At 43.0% G+C, this 18,374-nt stretch overlaps 1 protein-coding gene across 1 annotated transcript; it reads left to right on the forward strand.

Moving 5' to 3' along the window:
* Positions 1–11,459: 11,459 nt before the first annotated feature.
* On the forward strand, positions 11,460–16,942 carry LOC112070638 (secretory carrier-associated membrane protein 3). Its single transcript, XM_024138072.2, has 9 exons — positions 11,460–12,089; positions 12,569–12,649; positions 12,979–13,104; positions 13,387–13,510; positions 13,751–13,879; positions 14,435–14,594; positions 14,716–14,817; positions 14,997–15,114; positions 16,315–16,942. Exons 1-9 carry the CDS (start codon positions 12,036–12,038, stop codon positions 16,465–16,467), a joined length of 1,047 nt encoding a protein of 348 aa, XP_023993840.1. The 5' UTR covers positions 11,460–12,035; the 3' UTR covers positions 16,468–16,942.
* Positions 16,943–18,374: the final 1,432 nt, after the last annotated feature.

Here is an 18,374-nt window from a genome sequence, read left to right on the forward strand (position 1 = left end):
GACCGAATCAGTCACCCTCTTTCCATGGCTGTCTGACGAATATGCCCATGGCCCTGAAGCTGCCCACATAACCTACACATCATGCATTGACCTGGAATAACTGAAGCATCAAAGGTTTTGCACTCTTGAAACAGATCTCATGCAGTGGAGCAGCATTTAACAGCACCTGACTAAAAACAAAGTTCATTCTGGAGTTTTGAAAAAGAAGGATTTACAATCATCCATCTTTTCCAGCAAACGATGAGGGGGGGAAGAGTGTTTGATGTATCACTCTCCAAACTGGACACACATTGAAGTAGGACAAACACATGCTCAGTATGTTGGCTGCAGGGAAGAGTATTGAAAAAAGAAAAAAAGAAAGAAACAGCTATCTGGTAATGTGCACATGTGGAAATCCACACCACATGGTTGCAGCATAATTTGATGAGAAAGAATTTACGTTCAGCGCTGAAAGAAAAACAAAATCAGAATAAAATGCCACATTCACACAGTCATTTGTCAAATGACAAAACATGGCAGAGCAGCTCAACTGCTGAACGAAGGACTTACCCACTCTGCGGCAGAAAGAGATGCACAAGAACGAAACTGAGATGACTGGGGAACGAACATCACCACACTGACCTTATGTTTGTACGATGGATGCTGGCTATAAGAGGAGAAGAAGGAACATAGCAGATACGCAGTGGTGGCAGCAGTTCCGGATGGATCACAGTGACTTTGGAATCTGCTACCATCCAAACTGCAGTCAGCCATTAGGTCTGAAATCATAGGTTTGAACACAAGCACTGAAAGAGCGAAGAAGACTGTGACATCTACAAACGGATCGCTTATGCTCATGGAGAGTCCATACGAATGGATCCAAAATGGCTGGACGAACTTACACAAGGAAACCTTCCAATCAAACCAGCCAGATGGAAAATGATTAAATGGTCTTACTATGGAGTGGCATCTGAAGTTAAAGGACCCACAACTGAAAAACAGAGTCAACGAGGGAAATGATGCAGCTGATAAGCCAGAAAGCTTGGGAATACCGGACAAATGGTATAACAGATCAACCACTGACTGAGCTCACAAAGCCACACATAAAAAGAACTCCGTTCACAAGCAGGACCCTATGAACAACTCAGTGGGGACAGAAAGGGGTACCAAAGGACTGATGAGCTGTGGAGATGTCATGCTCGAGACAGTGGCCAGAAACTCTGTCAGAACTATCGACAGAAGCTCATGGGCCACACACGAGGAAACAAGATTTAACAGAAGGTGTCCATCTGGGTGGCACCACACATGAAAGACATGACAGATTTATTCTACCTGTTTGATGAGTTGCAGCCTTTGTGGTAGCCAAATCCCAAAGAAAACAATCAAACCGCATGGTTTACCAGTCCCTAACGCTTGTTTTAGGACATCAGCATAGATTACACTGGACATGGGCAGATAATGTGACTAATCGGGAAGGTATTTTGGTAATGGTAGACAGGTTTCCCAAATGGGTCGAGGCAAATACAACAGCAAGTGAGGATGCCGGCAGGGTCCAGTCATTAACCTCTAAGAGCTTACCCCGGGTCCGGGTCACCCCCATCCCCACACAACTGAATTAGCATAGCTAGCATAGCTTACAAGTAGTAGTGTCATCTAATATCATTAAATCAAAGTCAAGACACAGAGAAAGATACAGAGTTGTGATAAGCCACATTTTCAGATCTTTTAAAATGTTTTCGGGAAGACAAATATGTATCTATTAGCTAAACACGTTAGCATACAACCACTATTAACTCCTAGTTTTATCCTTCAGTGCTATACCATTCGGCTCAACTAAGATAATTGATTTCACTAACAAGAAAAACTCTTCAGATGAAGTCTGATTAACATATTCTGGTATGGATAGTTTTTGTTGAAAAAAGTGCAATTTCAGGTAGAAATCAGGTTTACAATTCAATGGCACCGACATCAACAAATCGACTAGAATTCTAGATAGAGCAACGTGTAGAATTTACTCATCCTAAACTTTCATAAAAATAGACAAAGCATCAGATGGAATAGACCAGTTCTTTGTGATTTCAGACATATTTCAGATTTTCTAAGGTTTTTTAGCGAAACATAAATCGATAAGTTAGCTATACAAATGTGTAAACAAAGTTACCAGAGCATCGTTCCAGCCAAAGAGCGTATAACGTATACGACAAAATATTTTAATTCTATTTCACTAACTTCTCAGAATTCTTCCGATGACACTCTGTAACACATTTTACAATATACTATACAGTTTGTTCGAAAAGGTGATATTTAGGCCATACCAAACCGTGGTTACCAATAAAAAATACTAGGAAATCAAGCCTCAATATGTTGAGTCATCTATGAGTGATCTAGTTTAATTGAAAGCTATCATATACTTGATAAAAATACAGGGTTGAGATCGAAGACAAATTATTCTTAATGCAAAAACCGTGATTTCATTTTTTAAAAATTACTTACTTTTCAAATACAGGGTTCGCCAGTGAGCTTACCAAAAAATGGCGAAATATGCGTTAAAATTTTCGACAGAAACCGATTTATCATATTAAATATTGCTTATTTGAAGCTGTCTTCCATCAGATTCTGGGCATGTATCCTTTCTATGATTATAGACGTCTTTTGGGTCGATAGTGTCCTTTCCTTCGAAATATGCATCACGATCGACGGGACCAAACGTGTCCAAATTTCAGGTGCACAAACAGACGAAATTCTCAAAATCGCACTAAACGTATAAATTGCTATAAAACGGTTAATTAAACTACATATGAATGTTTTTTAACAACTATCGACTGAAAAACATGACCGGAGAAATATTGTGGTTAGACAACGATTTGGAACGAAGGCAAGTCGATGGCTTGCACGTTCAGGCGAACGACGAGAAGGGCGGTGCCCTAAATTTTGTGGTTTTATAATGGTGGATTGTGCAATAGATTTCATTCAAACGTGATGACGTACAGACAACCAGAGGAAGACGTAGGCAGTGTCGGTTTTCTCATAGCATTCACTGTGCTTAAAAACGACCAGATCAGGGGTAAAAAATTTCTGAAATCTGAACCTGTCATGAAAGTGCTGTAGAAATTGTTCTGTACACTCAGAGACAAAATTCCCACCTTTATAGAAAAAATAGAGGTGTTTTTCATATTCCATAATAACAATAATATGCATATTGTAGATAGAATTTAGCACGAGGAGTTTAATTTGGGAGACCAATATGCAATGCGGAAGCAGCCCTATAGTTTGCAAGAAGTATTAAGTGGCTGCAGACTGAACTCATACCAAGGTATGGAGTTCCAAGGCAAATCCGATCCGACAAACGGGTCCCATTTCAGTAACCAACACCTGAGACAGGTGGAGGAAAGATTGGGTATTGTGCACAKGTTTGGGTTAGTGTACAGGCCACAATCTCAAAGCCTCGTGAAACGCGCCAATCAAATGTATGTGCAGGTTTGAAGTTGATTTGGGTTGAAGCCCTGCCCCTGGCGTTGATGGCCATGAGAGCCTCTCCAGGTGCAGGCACCCATCTCTCTCCTCATGAGATAATGGCTGGAAGAGTCATGCCTGGTCCACCAAGGGAGGGAGGTCATATGCCCGCCCTTGATGTACAACAAATTGTAATGTCTGATTATGTGGGAAAATTGACAGAACTTTCTGCAGCTCTCTCCACACAGATTCACAAGGTCCAAGAGGGGGAGCTGACGGGAGATCCGCCAACACTGAAGGTAAAAAATAGGTGACTGGGTGGGGGTTAAWGTCCACAAGAGAAAGTGGCTAGAACCCAGGTGGACTGGACCGTACGAAGTGAGGGAGGTTACTTCACACTCAGTCCAGGTCAAAGGTAAATCAGGCGCACCTTGGCACCACCTCACACATTGCACTCCAGCCCCAATCCCTTCTAGAACACTGACAGAAGTCAGAGCTGATTTAAGCGGCCTAAATTCGATTTTAAATGAAGACACTCCTGACTCAGGTGATGCGGCATCAAACTCCGCCTCCCCTGAAAAAGGAACCTCGCCCAGTTAGAGGGACATTTCTCCCTCCCTGGGCAAGGCTAGGGATATCTGGCCCCTTATTTGTGATATTCCTACTGATATTTGGGGTGTCCCTGGGCACTTTCACATGGTTAATAGAACAACTATAACCGGATCCCCATGGATGTATGTCACGGACACTCTAGTCTAACTAGGTAATAACAGATTAAAAAAATATATATATAAAAAAATCAAAAATTATAAAACAAAAGTTAAAATAAGAAACTAATATGGCTCAAATTGAGAAGGTTGAATAGAGCTGGTGGAGAGCTGTGCAGAGAATGGACAGAAGATGGTAGTATTGCAGCACTCAACGGTCTCCCAGCCGACGGGGAGCCTGGTTGCTGGTGACATAATTTTGTTTTTGTAGTAAACGTTTGGGTTAAGGGTTTCCGTGTTCCCAGAGATAAGATATCTTAAAGGAGTACACTTATATATATATTAGGAGGATTATTTTCTGAGTTTTATTTAGACAAGGGATTTTTTAAGATAAAGGGTTKTTTTAGTATGTSTAGACATAGTATGGAACACGAATGTAAGGAGGTGATGTAACCTTTTGACCTGTTTTCATTGCATTTTCATGTGGTTTGATCACCCACGGGGGAATGTAGTGAGGATAATGAAATTGTGGTCATTTGGGATACTAATTTTGAGGTAAATTGATTATAATAGAGTTTATAACTCTTGACCATAATTGCAGTTTTAACCACAGAGGAGTCAGGTTTCTGTTTTTAAACATTGGCTATGACGGTTTTGAATGGGCTGTTATTGATTTGGTAATACAACAGAAAAAATCCCATTTGTCATCAATAATAAATGGGGGAAGAAATGATACATTGAGGTTTGAACAGGAGATATTTTAAGCCTATAGGGCAGGAAAATACATAAGCATTTAAATATAATAATATTTTACTAATCTTACCTAAGTCATTATTAAGAGTAGGTAAGGTTGATACCTGGCCAGAGCCAGGTATCAAACGGGAGAGGGGTACACTGTGGTCTAGGATAGGATGGGGCCTATTGGATAATAAACTAATTTAAAATTAAAAATTACTAGCTAACAAATGGGTATAGAAGTTAAATATATAATCAGATAGAACAAATGAGAAACTGTTTGTTAGCCAAACTTGTATGTCCAGGATTGTATGCGTTACAGGTGAATTAAAGGAGAAGGTGATTCACTCGACCTGGGGGCATATCGCACTTGGAGGGTGAGACACACTGACACTGCCGAATGATCACAGAGTTAAGGAGAAGAACCGTTGCTAATAGAGCTCGGGGATCAACTCCTTAATGAAGAATCCCTGACCGATCTCTCAACGTGTTAGCTCAGAAGTGAAATGTCTTCGATGTGTTGTTGATTCTGGTGATGATCGTGTTGTTCTTGGGAGAGGGTTGGGGTTTTTAGCCGGACTGTTGTAGTCTGTATGCTGTCTTGATTAGGATACGCATCGGGGCATGTTACATTAAGTGCTGCAGAACCACACCAGTTTCCAACGGACCAGGGTTAGCCCCGGCCTCCTCCGACCTACTCAAGACAAGTCCACGCCATACCTAAGCCAAGTTCTGGTAAGAAGTCCCTCCCCAAGACACCATGGGGGGTTAAGGGCATTATTGGGGGATTTAACAGCTGTATCAATGGTACAGGTAGAGGTATAGGATTATGGGAGGCTCCCTACTACTGACCTGCATCCTAATGGTCACTATTAAATAGAGGTGTTGTGGATGTATGGTGGATGTTGTGGACCTGCAGGCGGTTGACCCACATTTTGAAAGGAGAATTTGTAGGGGCACATGTGCTTTTGGCCAGTCTGATACACCAATTGACTATTATTGAGGTATGCAGCTAACCACTCCTGGGATCTGCACATGACAAAGGCTCGGTAACCAACCCAGGAGACGGCGAAACGGTGACGCTCCTTGGTCCGAGGAGTACAGATAACATCACACCAACTGTTGGGTCCAATAGGGGTCTCCACGAATCCAGACTATCAAACAGGAAATGATGGCCTGTGGCATTTATGTGCCATTATTTGGCCAGCTATTGTTGATCGCTAAGACAGAATGCTGGATCATTATTCTCTACTATAATCAACAATGATTTGTTAACTACACCAACAGTAATTACGGGATGGCTGAACGATTGGATGCTACCTCTCAAACCAGTAGACAAAATAGACTAGAACTGGACTGATTCTGGCCAACCAGGGAGGTGTATGTAACAATGATTGGAGAACAGTGTTTGCACGTTTGTCCCTAAACAATACTAGTCGGATGGGAGCATTTCAAAAGCTCTGAGTGGGTTGGCAAAGGTTTATCAGTGGAGATGAAGGGTCTTGCAGGTGTGGAGGAGAGTGGACTGTTCCCCTGGCTGGGTGGTTGGTTTTGGTAAGTACACTACAATGATGGTTACTGGATTTCTGACTCTAGTTGTTGTTTTTCTTATGCTCATGTGCTGTGCTGCCTGTATATACTTTGTTTGAAGAAGTTGTTACAGATGTGGCAAGGACTCTGGTATGATGTCGTTGCTTTGATGCTCCAGTTGGAGAGGCTGATACGGAATCAAGCTTTTCGCAGGAGAGTGGGCCTGTCACAGAAGAGGACCCTTGGTTTGCTGTAGTTGAGGTTGTCGAATGAATAATAAAGTGATGTTTGTCTCTCCTGTTGTGAAGGTTTGAAGTTCCCGGTAGCGACGAGCCACCTGGTACGGTTGTATAGAGGGATGGACCTGAGGGTTTAACATTTTTTCGTTTTTTTGGTTAATAATGTGTGATTTTGGACTCAACAAGGCTTCGAGGCGGTCCTATGGCCAATTGGCAGCTAATCCTGATGGCATTTCAAATAGAATCACGGTAGATTATGTTGTTGGCTGAACGCGGAGGTGTTTGTGCCATGGTTTTGGGGAGCAATGTTGTACTTTCATTTCCAATAATACAGCAAATGATGGTAGTCTTACCGTCGCCAGAGGTTCTTGCACGCTTAATGAGAAGATGAACAACACTCCGGAGTTGACACTACTATGTGGGACTCCTGGATGGATGCGTTTGGTAACTAACAAGACCTGATTCCTCTGTCTAGTGTCGTTGTGTTTTTGTGGCTATCCTAACCTTTGTGGTTGCTGTTGCATTCATGCGCTGCACTGCTACTCGTTGATTACTAGAGTATTACTCTGCTATTGTGACCAAAGCAGGTCGATAGGGGTCAGATGTACCCACTCCTTGCTATTGAGGAGCTGAGCCTGAGTATATATGTTGATGACTAGTGTATGGTAGATAGTTTTACTATTGTCACGTCTCTGGTGAGACGGTGAAGAGGGGGAATAAAAATTTGTCTACTGACAAATTTTCCCCGGTTTGCATTACTATGTTTTACTATTGTCACGTCTCTGGTGAGACGTGAAGAGGGGGAATTAAAATTGTTACTGAACAAATTTCCGGTTCATACTGTTTTATATGTCACGTCTTGGTTAGACGTGAAGAGGGGGATAAAAAATAAATTGTCTACTGAAAATTTTACTGTGGTACGTTCTTTTTATATGACATGAAGAGGGGGATTTGGTAAGGAAATGTTGTCATTCATTGACTTCACTAGGTATAATATGTTAGAATGTCCCTTTATTAAAGCAGATTTGTTGCAAATTTTGACTACACCACAGTCTGACACACTCTGCGCCGTAACAGCATAATACTCAAGCTCCCCGTCTCACTGTAGGGGAGAATGGCTGACTGCAGACCTTTTATTTACTCACTGGATAAGGGGGATGCCATTTATACGAGCACGCACACGCACAGCACACGCACACACACCACACACAACCTTGCTTTAGGCTGGTTTCCAGGAACAAAGAACGTGCCAGGAACCAATGAGGCATGGGCACAGCGTGGGGGAACGGGACTCCACTTACGCGACCAGTCAGCGAGAGGAACTACAAGAATCTACCTACGTCATTTACTGTATATTTGAACTGCGAATATTTTCGGGTCTCTTCTTCCCGATAGTTTCTGCTAGAACTAGACGAATAGGGGCCGTGCAGCACGCTTTGCTCAGATATCTTTACATTGAATAAACTGTCTTACTAAATACCGATCCACCCTGTCCAGCGTCTTGACTTGGTCTCATTTCTCTAGTAACGAATCATCAACACTAGCCATAAGTGATACTGCCAAAGGCGGCCCAGACTCGGGCTACATGATGTCAGCCGAGTCTGACTCTCAGCCGGAATCGGCCCAGATCAACTGTGCTAGCTGGGGATGGCCTGAAGAGCAGGCCAGCAGTGGAGAATATCCTCTCCACACTTGCAGAGCCTCTGAGGATGCTAAACATGCATTTGGTCACTCTTGCCAGGCTGGGCAGTAATCCAAAATAACCCAATCAAAACGGAAAGCTCCTTGAACGTGGGAATGTGGCAGGCCTATTGGGCAAAAATCAATTATGGCCTATTTTAAAGATAATAGAACAAAAATGAACGAAAAGTTTAAGAGATCTGATTTGTTGTTTATAAACACTTCGCTACGATGACACCTTTAGTCATCTACCCACCTCGTTCCTTACTTTTAGCATGTGCACGAGGTAAGTACACTATCATACTTTTGGGATAAGTGTATTTTCAGATTTCACATTGATTCTTTAGTTGTGGATTTTTTATGTAGCCAGTGTGTAACAACTGCCATATCCTGTGCGTAGAACAACGCCATCCGGTCTATAACCTAACAGTTTAGTACCATACCAGCAGGTGGCATCCAAGCCTTACACATAACAGTGGACATTACATCACTGCACTCCCTCTCCTGCTCTTGGTCCTCATCTTTGTAAGTCAACTTGATTTAGCACCTGTGTGTTTTATCAGTTTCTTTATGAAAATATTTAGCAAACTCCATGACAGTAGCTAAAGCATGGAGCTATTAGCAGCACACAAGTAGACTACAAATGCATGCTGGGGAGGGCATGCCCTGAGCTCCTAAAGTGAGACCAATAGGACTGAAATTGGAGCGGGCGAGAAGGCCGAAGCTCCAGCCTTTGGGAATCTCGCTCCATGCTTCAGTCAAATTGGCCAAGCTCAGCTCCTCACTCTGCTACAAACTCCGCTCACATACTTTGGTCCAGGTGGTCTGTGCACTCACAAGCTTCTGGCCCGCAGCCATGTGTGCTAGCAAAATTGCGGCATTGCCATACCGCGTTGCCATGTAGTGCTTACAAGATGAAGAACAGTTTCTAATCCTGCATATCTAAGGCTCTAGTCTGTCCAAGAAGTGATAGTAAACGTAGACATGTAGACATGTTCTCTGCTATCCACTTAGTTTTAATTATTATTTTGGGTATAGGGGAGAGTCACTTTTTTTAAAGTGTTCAGGGAGGGTTTAGGTCAAATATATTTTGCTGAAGGGAGGGCCATCCATTTTCATTTCAGAGAGATCCGATTTTGTCCATATAACCCTGATTATAAATACCGTTCACTCCCTTGAGAAAAAACACTTTATATCGGAGTTGTGCCTGTTAACACCCGTATCTGCTTATCTCCCATTGGCTAGAATGGTCCAACCTGATCTTGCCTCCTCCCGACTGCCTTCCATTTTTGATTACATTTATCTTCATTGTTACAGCGGCCACTTGAGTGTCTGGTCAATATAACGGATAATCTGTGACTCTGGTTACTAGATAATTCAATGACACCAGGTAAACAATGCCCCCCTCAGGCAGAAAGTGTTATATTAAGAAGTGGGACTCGTGTCCCTGGCTGGCTGCTACTCAAAGATATCTTATTAGGTCATAGATCAAATTCCTGCAATAAACTTCCAAATATACTGAGTATACCAAACATTAGGAACACCTTACTAATATTAAGCTGCATGGACTATACAAGGTGTCGAAAGCGTTCCATGGGGATGCTGTCCCATGTTGACTCCAAAGCTTCCCAAAGTTGTTTCAAATTGGCTGGATGTCCTTTGGCTGGATGTCTCCCAAATGTTGTAACAATGCAGAGGGCTCTGTATAGCCTATATAAACACAAATGTTGCTACCTTAACAACAGTCCTGTGCTACTGTGCGAAGTGCAAGAAGTATGAATGCCCTGAATTCTGCAGAGGCCGTATCACTATAAATGCTGCACGGTCAATGCAGACCTCAGATTGATCATGCAGCGTGTTTTACAAAATTTGGGAGGAGCAAGGCATCACCATACAGAGCTTGATTTGGCATCTGCAAGACGAGGCTCTGCAATTGAGTCACACCCTCCATACGGAACCTCCGGATCGCATTGCCAGATCAAGCATAAAAGGCTCTGCATGGTCAATCCAGCATCTGCAGTGGCTATACAGCATTTACTGTGATGCGGCCTTCACAGAAGTCTGATCATTCATACTTCTTGCACTTAGCAGAGCACAGCTGTTATGAAGGAAGTTGTCAGGGAAGTGACTTTGTTTATACAGGACCTCCCGCACCCACCTACAGTCAACCAATCATGTCAATGCGGAGCCCTCCACATTATTACAACACTTGGGAGGCGCAAGGCGATGCGTTGCAGAGCTCGATTTGGCCTCTGCAAGCCTCCAGAGGATCCACAATAGCGGCAAACCCCATATGGAGCCTCCAGATCGCATAAATTGGCTTTCAATTTGTTTTTTACAGAGCGTCTTTGCAATCTACACTTATAACATCTTGTTCTAGGGTCGCAAGTAATATCACCACACCGGCACCCAACATGAGTACAGGCACTTATTTCACCTTTTTTTGTAATCAAGCACTGATTTCAACTATAGGATTAGGGTTAGTAATTTTATCCTACTCCTCTTTCTTTGACCCAAGGTGCAGGAACCCGGCTCCGGGTAGCTCCAGCTCAATTCTGAGTGAACCCACAGTGGTTTTCTTTTGCCCCAGGGCTAAGGCAAATCATCAAAATCAAATGTATTTATAAAGCCCTTCTTACATCAGATGATATCTCCAAGTACTGTACAGTAACCCAGCCTAAAACGCCAAACAGCAAGCAATGCACGGTGGCTAGGAAAAACTCCCTAGAAAGAACTGCAAGAACTGGCCTATTAATTTAAGGAGCGACAGTGACACCGTGTGGTAGAAATTTTTCTTAATTTCTCCTGGATGGAAATGTACCTCTTATCTTTTTTCACCTCTGCCATATTTTCCTCTTTCCACTATCATGATTCAAACTATATAATAAATAGAGTAGTTGCGTGGAATACAGAGGGGAGGAAAGGATGGCCGAGGGGCAGTATCAGAGGAGCGCGCGTACCTGTTCATTGCTACGCTACCCCCATGTGTGGCTACCACATTGAGCATAATTAAAAGCGGGGGAAATCAACGGTTTTGTGATTATTAAGTGGCATGGATATCATAAAATGAATTGGTAAATAAAAAAAGACGCAGTAGTCGAGGGTGATTGCCCAACTACGCACGTGCTTCTTCTGTATCCGCAGTCACATGACATTACTTCCTGGATCACATTTGTTTGTGCAGCGGCCAAAAACATGTTTTATTGTTATTGCAGGCAATAACAAACGGAATCTTCCAGCAAAATATGACTGAAGGAGAAACGGCGTTAAATAAAATATAAGGATATAGCTAGACAAGTCAATTAAATCAATAGATATACATTTTCGCCAATATCTTGACAGATTGCGGCAACGTCTTCGGTCGATAACAGATAAATATCCTGGCTACCGTTATCTATGTCGTTATTAGCTTGCTAGCTGGTTGCATGTGTGTTATATTTGGCGATAAATCTATAACTGAAATCTATAAACAACTGGCTAGCTAGACAATGACAACCTCGATACAGACATAACATCTAACATTTTTTTATTCTTTTTTGCTAGGAAGCTACTGTAGCTTGCTACTAGTAGCGAACCAAGTCAGCAGAATATAGCTAACGTTAGCTAGACAGCCTCCGAAATAACGGGAAACAGGTTGTTGGCAAACTGTTGTGTCAGTAGAAAGGTTTTCTATTTGAACTAAGCAGGACATACAGAATTGCTGTGAAAAAAAATGTCAAAATACACAAATTTTCCGGAACCAGGCGACGACCACAACCCTTTCCAGGTGATATGATATGCGATCGTAAAATACTTTACTTAGCTACTGTTATTGTATTCATTTTTTTAGCTAACGTTACAATGTTGGTGAAAAAATGCATGTTTCGCCTGTTGCACTGTAACGTAATGGCAGACGTGCTGTTACTCATTACATGTGATGTTGCTGTTTTCTCCATGCTCTAACCCAGGCTATTCTAATGATATATCTAGTAGCTGAAAATGTGTTTGTGTACAAAGGGCTCATTGAATGAAATAGAACATATTGATACTTACGTGGTCAAGGTAACGTCCCAAACGGGCCCCTATTCCCGAGTAGAGCACTATTTTGATTCTACGGTTCAATGTAGTGCACCATATAGGGCCATTTAGGACGTCACCTATATAATTAGAAATTATAATTAAATATTAATATATGAATAGTAATAGGATCTCTGACATTTATTTTATGATGTTCTGTCAGTGATGTTTATCTTGTCTGTGTGTCAGGACCCTGCAGTGACTCAACACAGCAGCAACACTGAGTATGCCACACTGGATCTTTACAACCCATTTGACAATAAAAATGGGGTAAGAGATGTGTAGTTAGCTACGTGTTTGTGTCAGAATATGAATGCTTTGGAGATTCAGTATATGCAGTAATAGTAATGCAGTATGGTAATAATGCATACAGGAGTATATATGCTAGCTGTATGGCATCTTTCCTCATAGATGTGCTTCGGCAGAGTAGCAGGAATGCCACTACATTCCAAGCAATTGGACATGGTTACATGCCACGATGCTCCACTCCCATACAGAGTTGTTTGGACATATGCTCTATAGCCACTCTTTGCTTGTGGTCATTATAAACGTTATTGGTAATTATATAGGTTGATTTCTTGTCGTAATCCACGCTCTAGCCCCCACCACCAGCCTATGCAGCAACTGCACCATCCGCCCCCCAACCTGTTGTTCCTGCAACAACCCCACCCAGCAGGACTACACCCACAGAGCCCCGCAACTATGGCACCTCCTTCACCCCCCAGGTACTTGTTCCATATGTATTAGACAATTATCAGGAGTCACCTGTGCAGGTTGTAGAATTAACTTCATACAGCTAGAAATAATACTCATAGACAAGCAACTCATATTTCTGTATGATAATTACATTTCCTGATGTTTATTTACTAGCTTGACATGGAGCACCTGAACTTATCAGACTAATTTCTACGAAATCAAGTTCAACTTCTGTATTTCTACTAAGGTACATGGAGCTATATTCAGCTCTGCATTAAAGCCTGACGTTTTCCTTCTCTCTGTTTCTTTAGCAGACCGCGGTCAATGCCACCACAGCAGAGCTCCTGAGGAAGCAGGAAGAGCTTGAGAAGAAAGCCCGCGAGCTGGAGAGGAGGGAGAGGGAGCTGGACTCACACGCCCTCGGCCCTGGAGCCAGTAAGAGAGGGAGATGGTGGTCGTAATGATGATGATGATAGAGATTGGTTTGAGAGAAAAAAAGTGGATACATGAGTCTGATATGAAATGATTGAGGGGTGGGGGGAGGGTGTTAATAAAGGAAGGATTGGATTACCGTATACTGGTTCCTAACTGCACATGTAACATTGGGAAACAAAGATTGCTCCCATTGCTGAATCATTTGAAGTAACACTCTCTCTTCCCCCATCTCTCTGTCAGCTCGTCAGAATAACTGGCCTCCCCTGCCCTCTTTCTGCCCTGTGGGACCCTGCTTCTACCAAGACATCAACATGGAGATCAGCCAGAGCTTCCAACGCACTGTCTCCATCATGTATTACTACTGGATGTGTAAGTTTCCCTGTCTGTGCCTGGCTGTCTGTCTGGTGAAGTCATCTGTAACACTTCCATGAAAGAATGATGATTAGAATAATGCTTAGATTAAATGTTTTATGAAAATGTTAAGCACTTTAAGAATGTTACCTAATACTTAATGACAGTAGAGATTTCTCAAATTAATTTACACCAATTTGGAAGTGATACATTAATCACAAGGTGTACCTGTGTGCGTTCAATGTAACTATCTCTTTATCCCTTTCCCTTCCAATGCAACTTTAAAGTGCTCTAGTATCCAAACTACAGTTCTGACCTCCCTACCTTTCTCTTCTTATTTTGCCTACCTACCTATCCATCCCTCCATCTCTGGTCTGCATTTCTGTCACCTACCTTATCTCATTTCTTTACCCCCTTTTCTCATCCTTTCCCCCTTCATCTACTCTTCACTTCCTTTCTCCCCATCACGTTTCATGCTCTCATTCACTCCCCTCTCTCACTCCCTTGCTCTCCCTCCTCACTTCACCCATCCTACACTCTTCCTTTTGTCTTCATTCTCTCCCCCTCTCCTAGTCACAGCCTGCACACTGGTGTTTAACTTAATGTCCTGCCTGAGTCTGTTCTGTGTGGACACTTCTGGTGGTGTTGGGCTGGGCCTGGCCATCCTCTGGGTCCTCCTCTTCACCCCCTGCTCCTTTGTCTGTTGGTACAGGCCTGTGTACAAAGCCTTCAGGTGCGTACTATTGCACATTTCCAATTTAGGGGCTTGTCATTACAAAACGGACATGATATATTTAGGTTCCTTCTTTATATCAGGTTATAGTGAACGTATGAATGCATTTTTTTTCTTTCAGGAGTGACAGCTCCTTCAACTTCTTCGCCTTCTTCTTCATTTTTTTCGTCCAAGTGATCTTCTACGTCATCATGACCATTGGCATTCCTGGTTGGGGTTTCAGGTATGTGCCACAAACAAGCCAACCATGTTACAATTACTATATCTTTACCTTTACTGTATTACATCTCCTATACAGTACATTCCTCATACACCTATCCTTCACACTCCCCCTGTCTCTATTTGTCTTCTTTCTTTGTGACTGTCTCTCTCTCCTTCCCTCCCTGTCTCTGTTCCACTCAGTGGCTGGATTGTGAGTCTGGCTGCTCTGAAGACTAGCGTGCCTGTTGGTGTGATCATGATGCTCAATGCCATCCTATTCACTGCCCAGGCTGCCATGGGGGTTGTCTTGCTCAAGCGGGTAAACCTGAAATGAAGGCGAGGGGAATTTAGCCAGTTTTAACCAGGCTTAAGGGTATTGTATGAGGGCCTCCCGGGTGGCGCAGTGGTCTAGGGCACTGCATCGCAGTACTAGCTGCGCCACCAGAGTCTCTGGGTTCGCGCCCAGGCTCTGTCGCAGCCGGCCGCGACCGGGAGGTCCGTGGGGCGACGCACAATTGGCCTAGCGTCGTCCGGGTTAGGGAGGGTTTGGCCGGTAGGGATATCCTTGTTCCAGCGACTCCTGTGGCGGGCCGGGCGCAGTGCGCGCTAACCAAGGGGGCCAGGTGCACGGTGTTTCCTCCGATACATTGGTGCGGCTGGCTTCCGGGTTGGAGGCGTGCTGTGTTAAGAAGCAGTGCGGCTTGGTTGGGTTGTGCTTCGGAGGACGCATGGCTTTCGACCTTCGTCTCTCCCGAGCCCGTACGGGAGTTGTAGCGATGAGACAAGATAGTAATTACTAGCGATTGGATACCACGAAAATTGGGGAGAAAAGGGGATAAAAAAAAGGGTATTGTATGCTAGGGCAAATCAGGACAGTGTGGAGTAATTACAGTAGGTAGACAATGGTTTGGAATTAGGTACAACATGGGGGAGGAAGGAATAGGATGAGGGTAAAAAGGCTACAGCATATACATCTAGCTTCTCACATTTTTTTTCATCTTGACCCAGTATGTCAATAAACATTTAGAATCGTCCACAGAACTTAGAGTAATTGTTTTGAATTTTCAGAGTATTATTTACAGTATTGTTTTCAGATTGATGGCGAGTATGGTGTTGAGGTATGGGCAATTCCACGGCAACAGTGATACTGAGACTAAGAAGGAATGTCAAACAAAAACCAATGATTGCAAAGTTAAACAAACCATGGAACTCTATGCACTAGGACTACTTTTAACAATTTCCACTGAATAAAACACAGTGTAGATGCAAAGTTTGGTAACAATATAACAGTTTGTGCTGTCATTCTGTTACCAAACTTTGCATCTGCACTGTTCTTGTAAAATGTTTAGTGGAAATTGTTACAAGTAGTCCTTGTTCATAGTATGGTTTGTTTAACTTTGCAATCATTGTCTTTAGTTTGACATACATATTAAAGTGAAAACTGAGTCTGTGTCACTCTGTTACTGTGGAATTGCCCATATGTATCATGTATTAAAGCCTGTCTTCCTCTCCCCTCCAGGTCCACTCTCTGTACAGGCAGACCGGTGCCAGCTTCGTGAAGGCTCAGGCTGAGTTTGCCACTGGAGTGATGTCCAATCAGGCTGTACGCCAGGCAGCTGCCAGCGCCACTGCTTCTGCAGCTCAGGGGGCCTTTACTGGTGCGGCTCGATAGAGAGAGGGAAGGCAAGCAAGTAGGGCAAGGGAGCTGGTAGAGAGCGAGAGAGGGGTAGGTACAGTATGTATGAGGGTGTACAGTACAAAAGAAGTAGGCAAGACTCAGGTGTTTTGATAAATTGTTACATCAAAGTAGGTGAAAGGGGTGGGACTTGAGTTTGTGATGGATGCACAGAAGTGATGCTCCATATTCAACACTTAATTAACAGCCGAACGGTTCAATTATCTGTGGCCAATGCTATTATGGTTGCTAAAGTGAGCTCTAAAAAGTCAATTGTCTTGATATCCCAAATGAGAATGCCTACCTATTTACACACACTATCTTTGCCAAAATCACAACTGTAAATGAGAAAAACACGTTGTTTTGGGTTGTAATATTATTGCTATTATTATGTTATGTTGATGCTGTATTTGGTTGTCATGGTTGCCATTGTTCTTTCTTGGTTTGAATAAAAATCAGTTGATACGCTCAATATTTTCTACTTCCCTTTGGTCACTTCACCAATACAGTGTCATTAGTCATGTCAGTAGCCTAACCTAATAGTGTATGTGTAGGCCTATTACGTCTAAGACTAATATGGGCAGAGCGTGTTATTCAGTGTTGTGTATATAATGTAGCGTTTCTGAAAACCTCTTCAATGGACTGATAAAGATGTACTTTAGTCTTCCCTACAGACTCCTGGGAAACTACATCAATGATGCATCCTTTTAGTCATCATTTCTGTTATTTCTGTAACTTGTGTTTAATATACTGAACAAAAATATAAACGCAACATGTAAAGTGTTGGTCCCATGTTTCTTGAGCTGAAATAAAAGATTCCAGATATGTTCCATTCGCACAAAAAGCTTATTTCTCTAAAATGTTGTGCACATTTGTTTACATTCCTGTTAGTGAGCATTTCTCCTTTGCCAAGATAATCCATCCACCTGACAGGTGTGGCATATCAAGAAGCTTATTACACAGCATGATCATTACATAGGTGCTCCTTGTGCTGGGGAAAAAAGGCCACTCTAAAATGTGCAGTTTTGTCACGTAACACAATGCCACATATGTCTCAAGTTTTGAAGGAGTGTGCAATTGGCATGCTGACTGCAGGAATATCCAACAACCGCAGACCAGGACCTCCACATTCGGCTTCTTCTTGGACTGTGACCAGCCACCTGGACAGCTGATGAAACTGGGTTTGCACAGCCAAAGAATTTCTGCACAAACTGTCAGAAACAGTCTCATGGAAGCTCATCTGTGTGCTCGTCTTCCTCATCAGGGTCTTGACTTAACTGCAGTTCCACGTAGTAACCAACTTAAGTGGGCAAATGCTGACCTTCGATAGCCACTGGCATGCTGGAGAAGTGTGCTCTTCACGGATTAATCCTGGTTTCAACTGTACCGGACAGATGGCAGACAGCGTGCGTGTATGGCATCGTTTGGGCGAGTGATTTACTGATGTCAACGTTGTGAACAGAGTGCCCTGTGGGGTCATGGTATCGGCAGTCATAAGCTACGGACAACGAACACAAAATTGCATTTTATCAATGGCAATTTGAATGCACAGAGATACCGTGATGAGATCCTGAGACCCATTGTCCTGCCATTCATCCGCCGACCATCACCTCATGTACCAAGAATCTGTACACAATTCCTAGAAGCCGAAAATGTAACATTTCTTCCATGGGCTGCATAATCACCAGACATGTCACCCATTGAGCATGTTTGGGATGCTCTGGATCAACGTGTACTACAACATATTCCAGTTCCCGCCAATATCCAGCAACTTCGGACAGCCATTGAAGAGGAGTGGGACAAAATTCCACAGGCCACAAACAGCCTGATGAACTCTATTCGAAGATGTCTTGCTGCATGAGGCAAAAAGGTATACATATCTGTATTCCCAGTCATGTGAATTC

This window comes from Salvelinus sp. IW2-2015, unplaced genomic scaffold (assembly GCF_002910315.2).
Source record: "Salvelinus sp. IW2-2015 unplaced genomic scaffold, ASM291031v2 Un_scaffold1382, whole genome shotgun sequence".
NCBI classification, from domain to species: domain Eukaryota; kingdom Metazoa; phylum Chordata; class Actinopteri; order Salmoniformes; family Salmonidae; genus Salvelinus; species Salvelinus sp. IW2-2015.

Bases quoted from the DNA above. Each gene is read 5' to 3' on its own strand.
- LOC112070638 (XM_024138072.2), top strand. From the start codon at position 12,036: ATGTCAAAATACACAAATTTTCCGGAACCAGGCGACGACCACAACCCT. The intron at 14,595-14,715 runs GTGCGTACTATT...TTTTTCTTTCAG, and splicing joins CCTGTGTACAAAGCCTTCAG to GAGTGACAGCTCCTTCAACT. The intron at 14,818-14,996 runs GTATGTGCCACA...TGTTCCACTCAG, and splicing joins ATTCCTGGTTGGGGTTTCAG to TGGCTGGATTGTGAGTCTGG.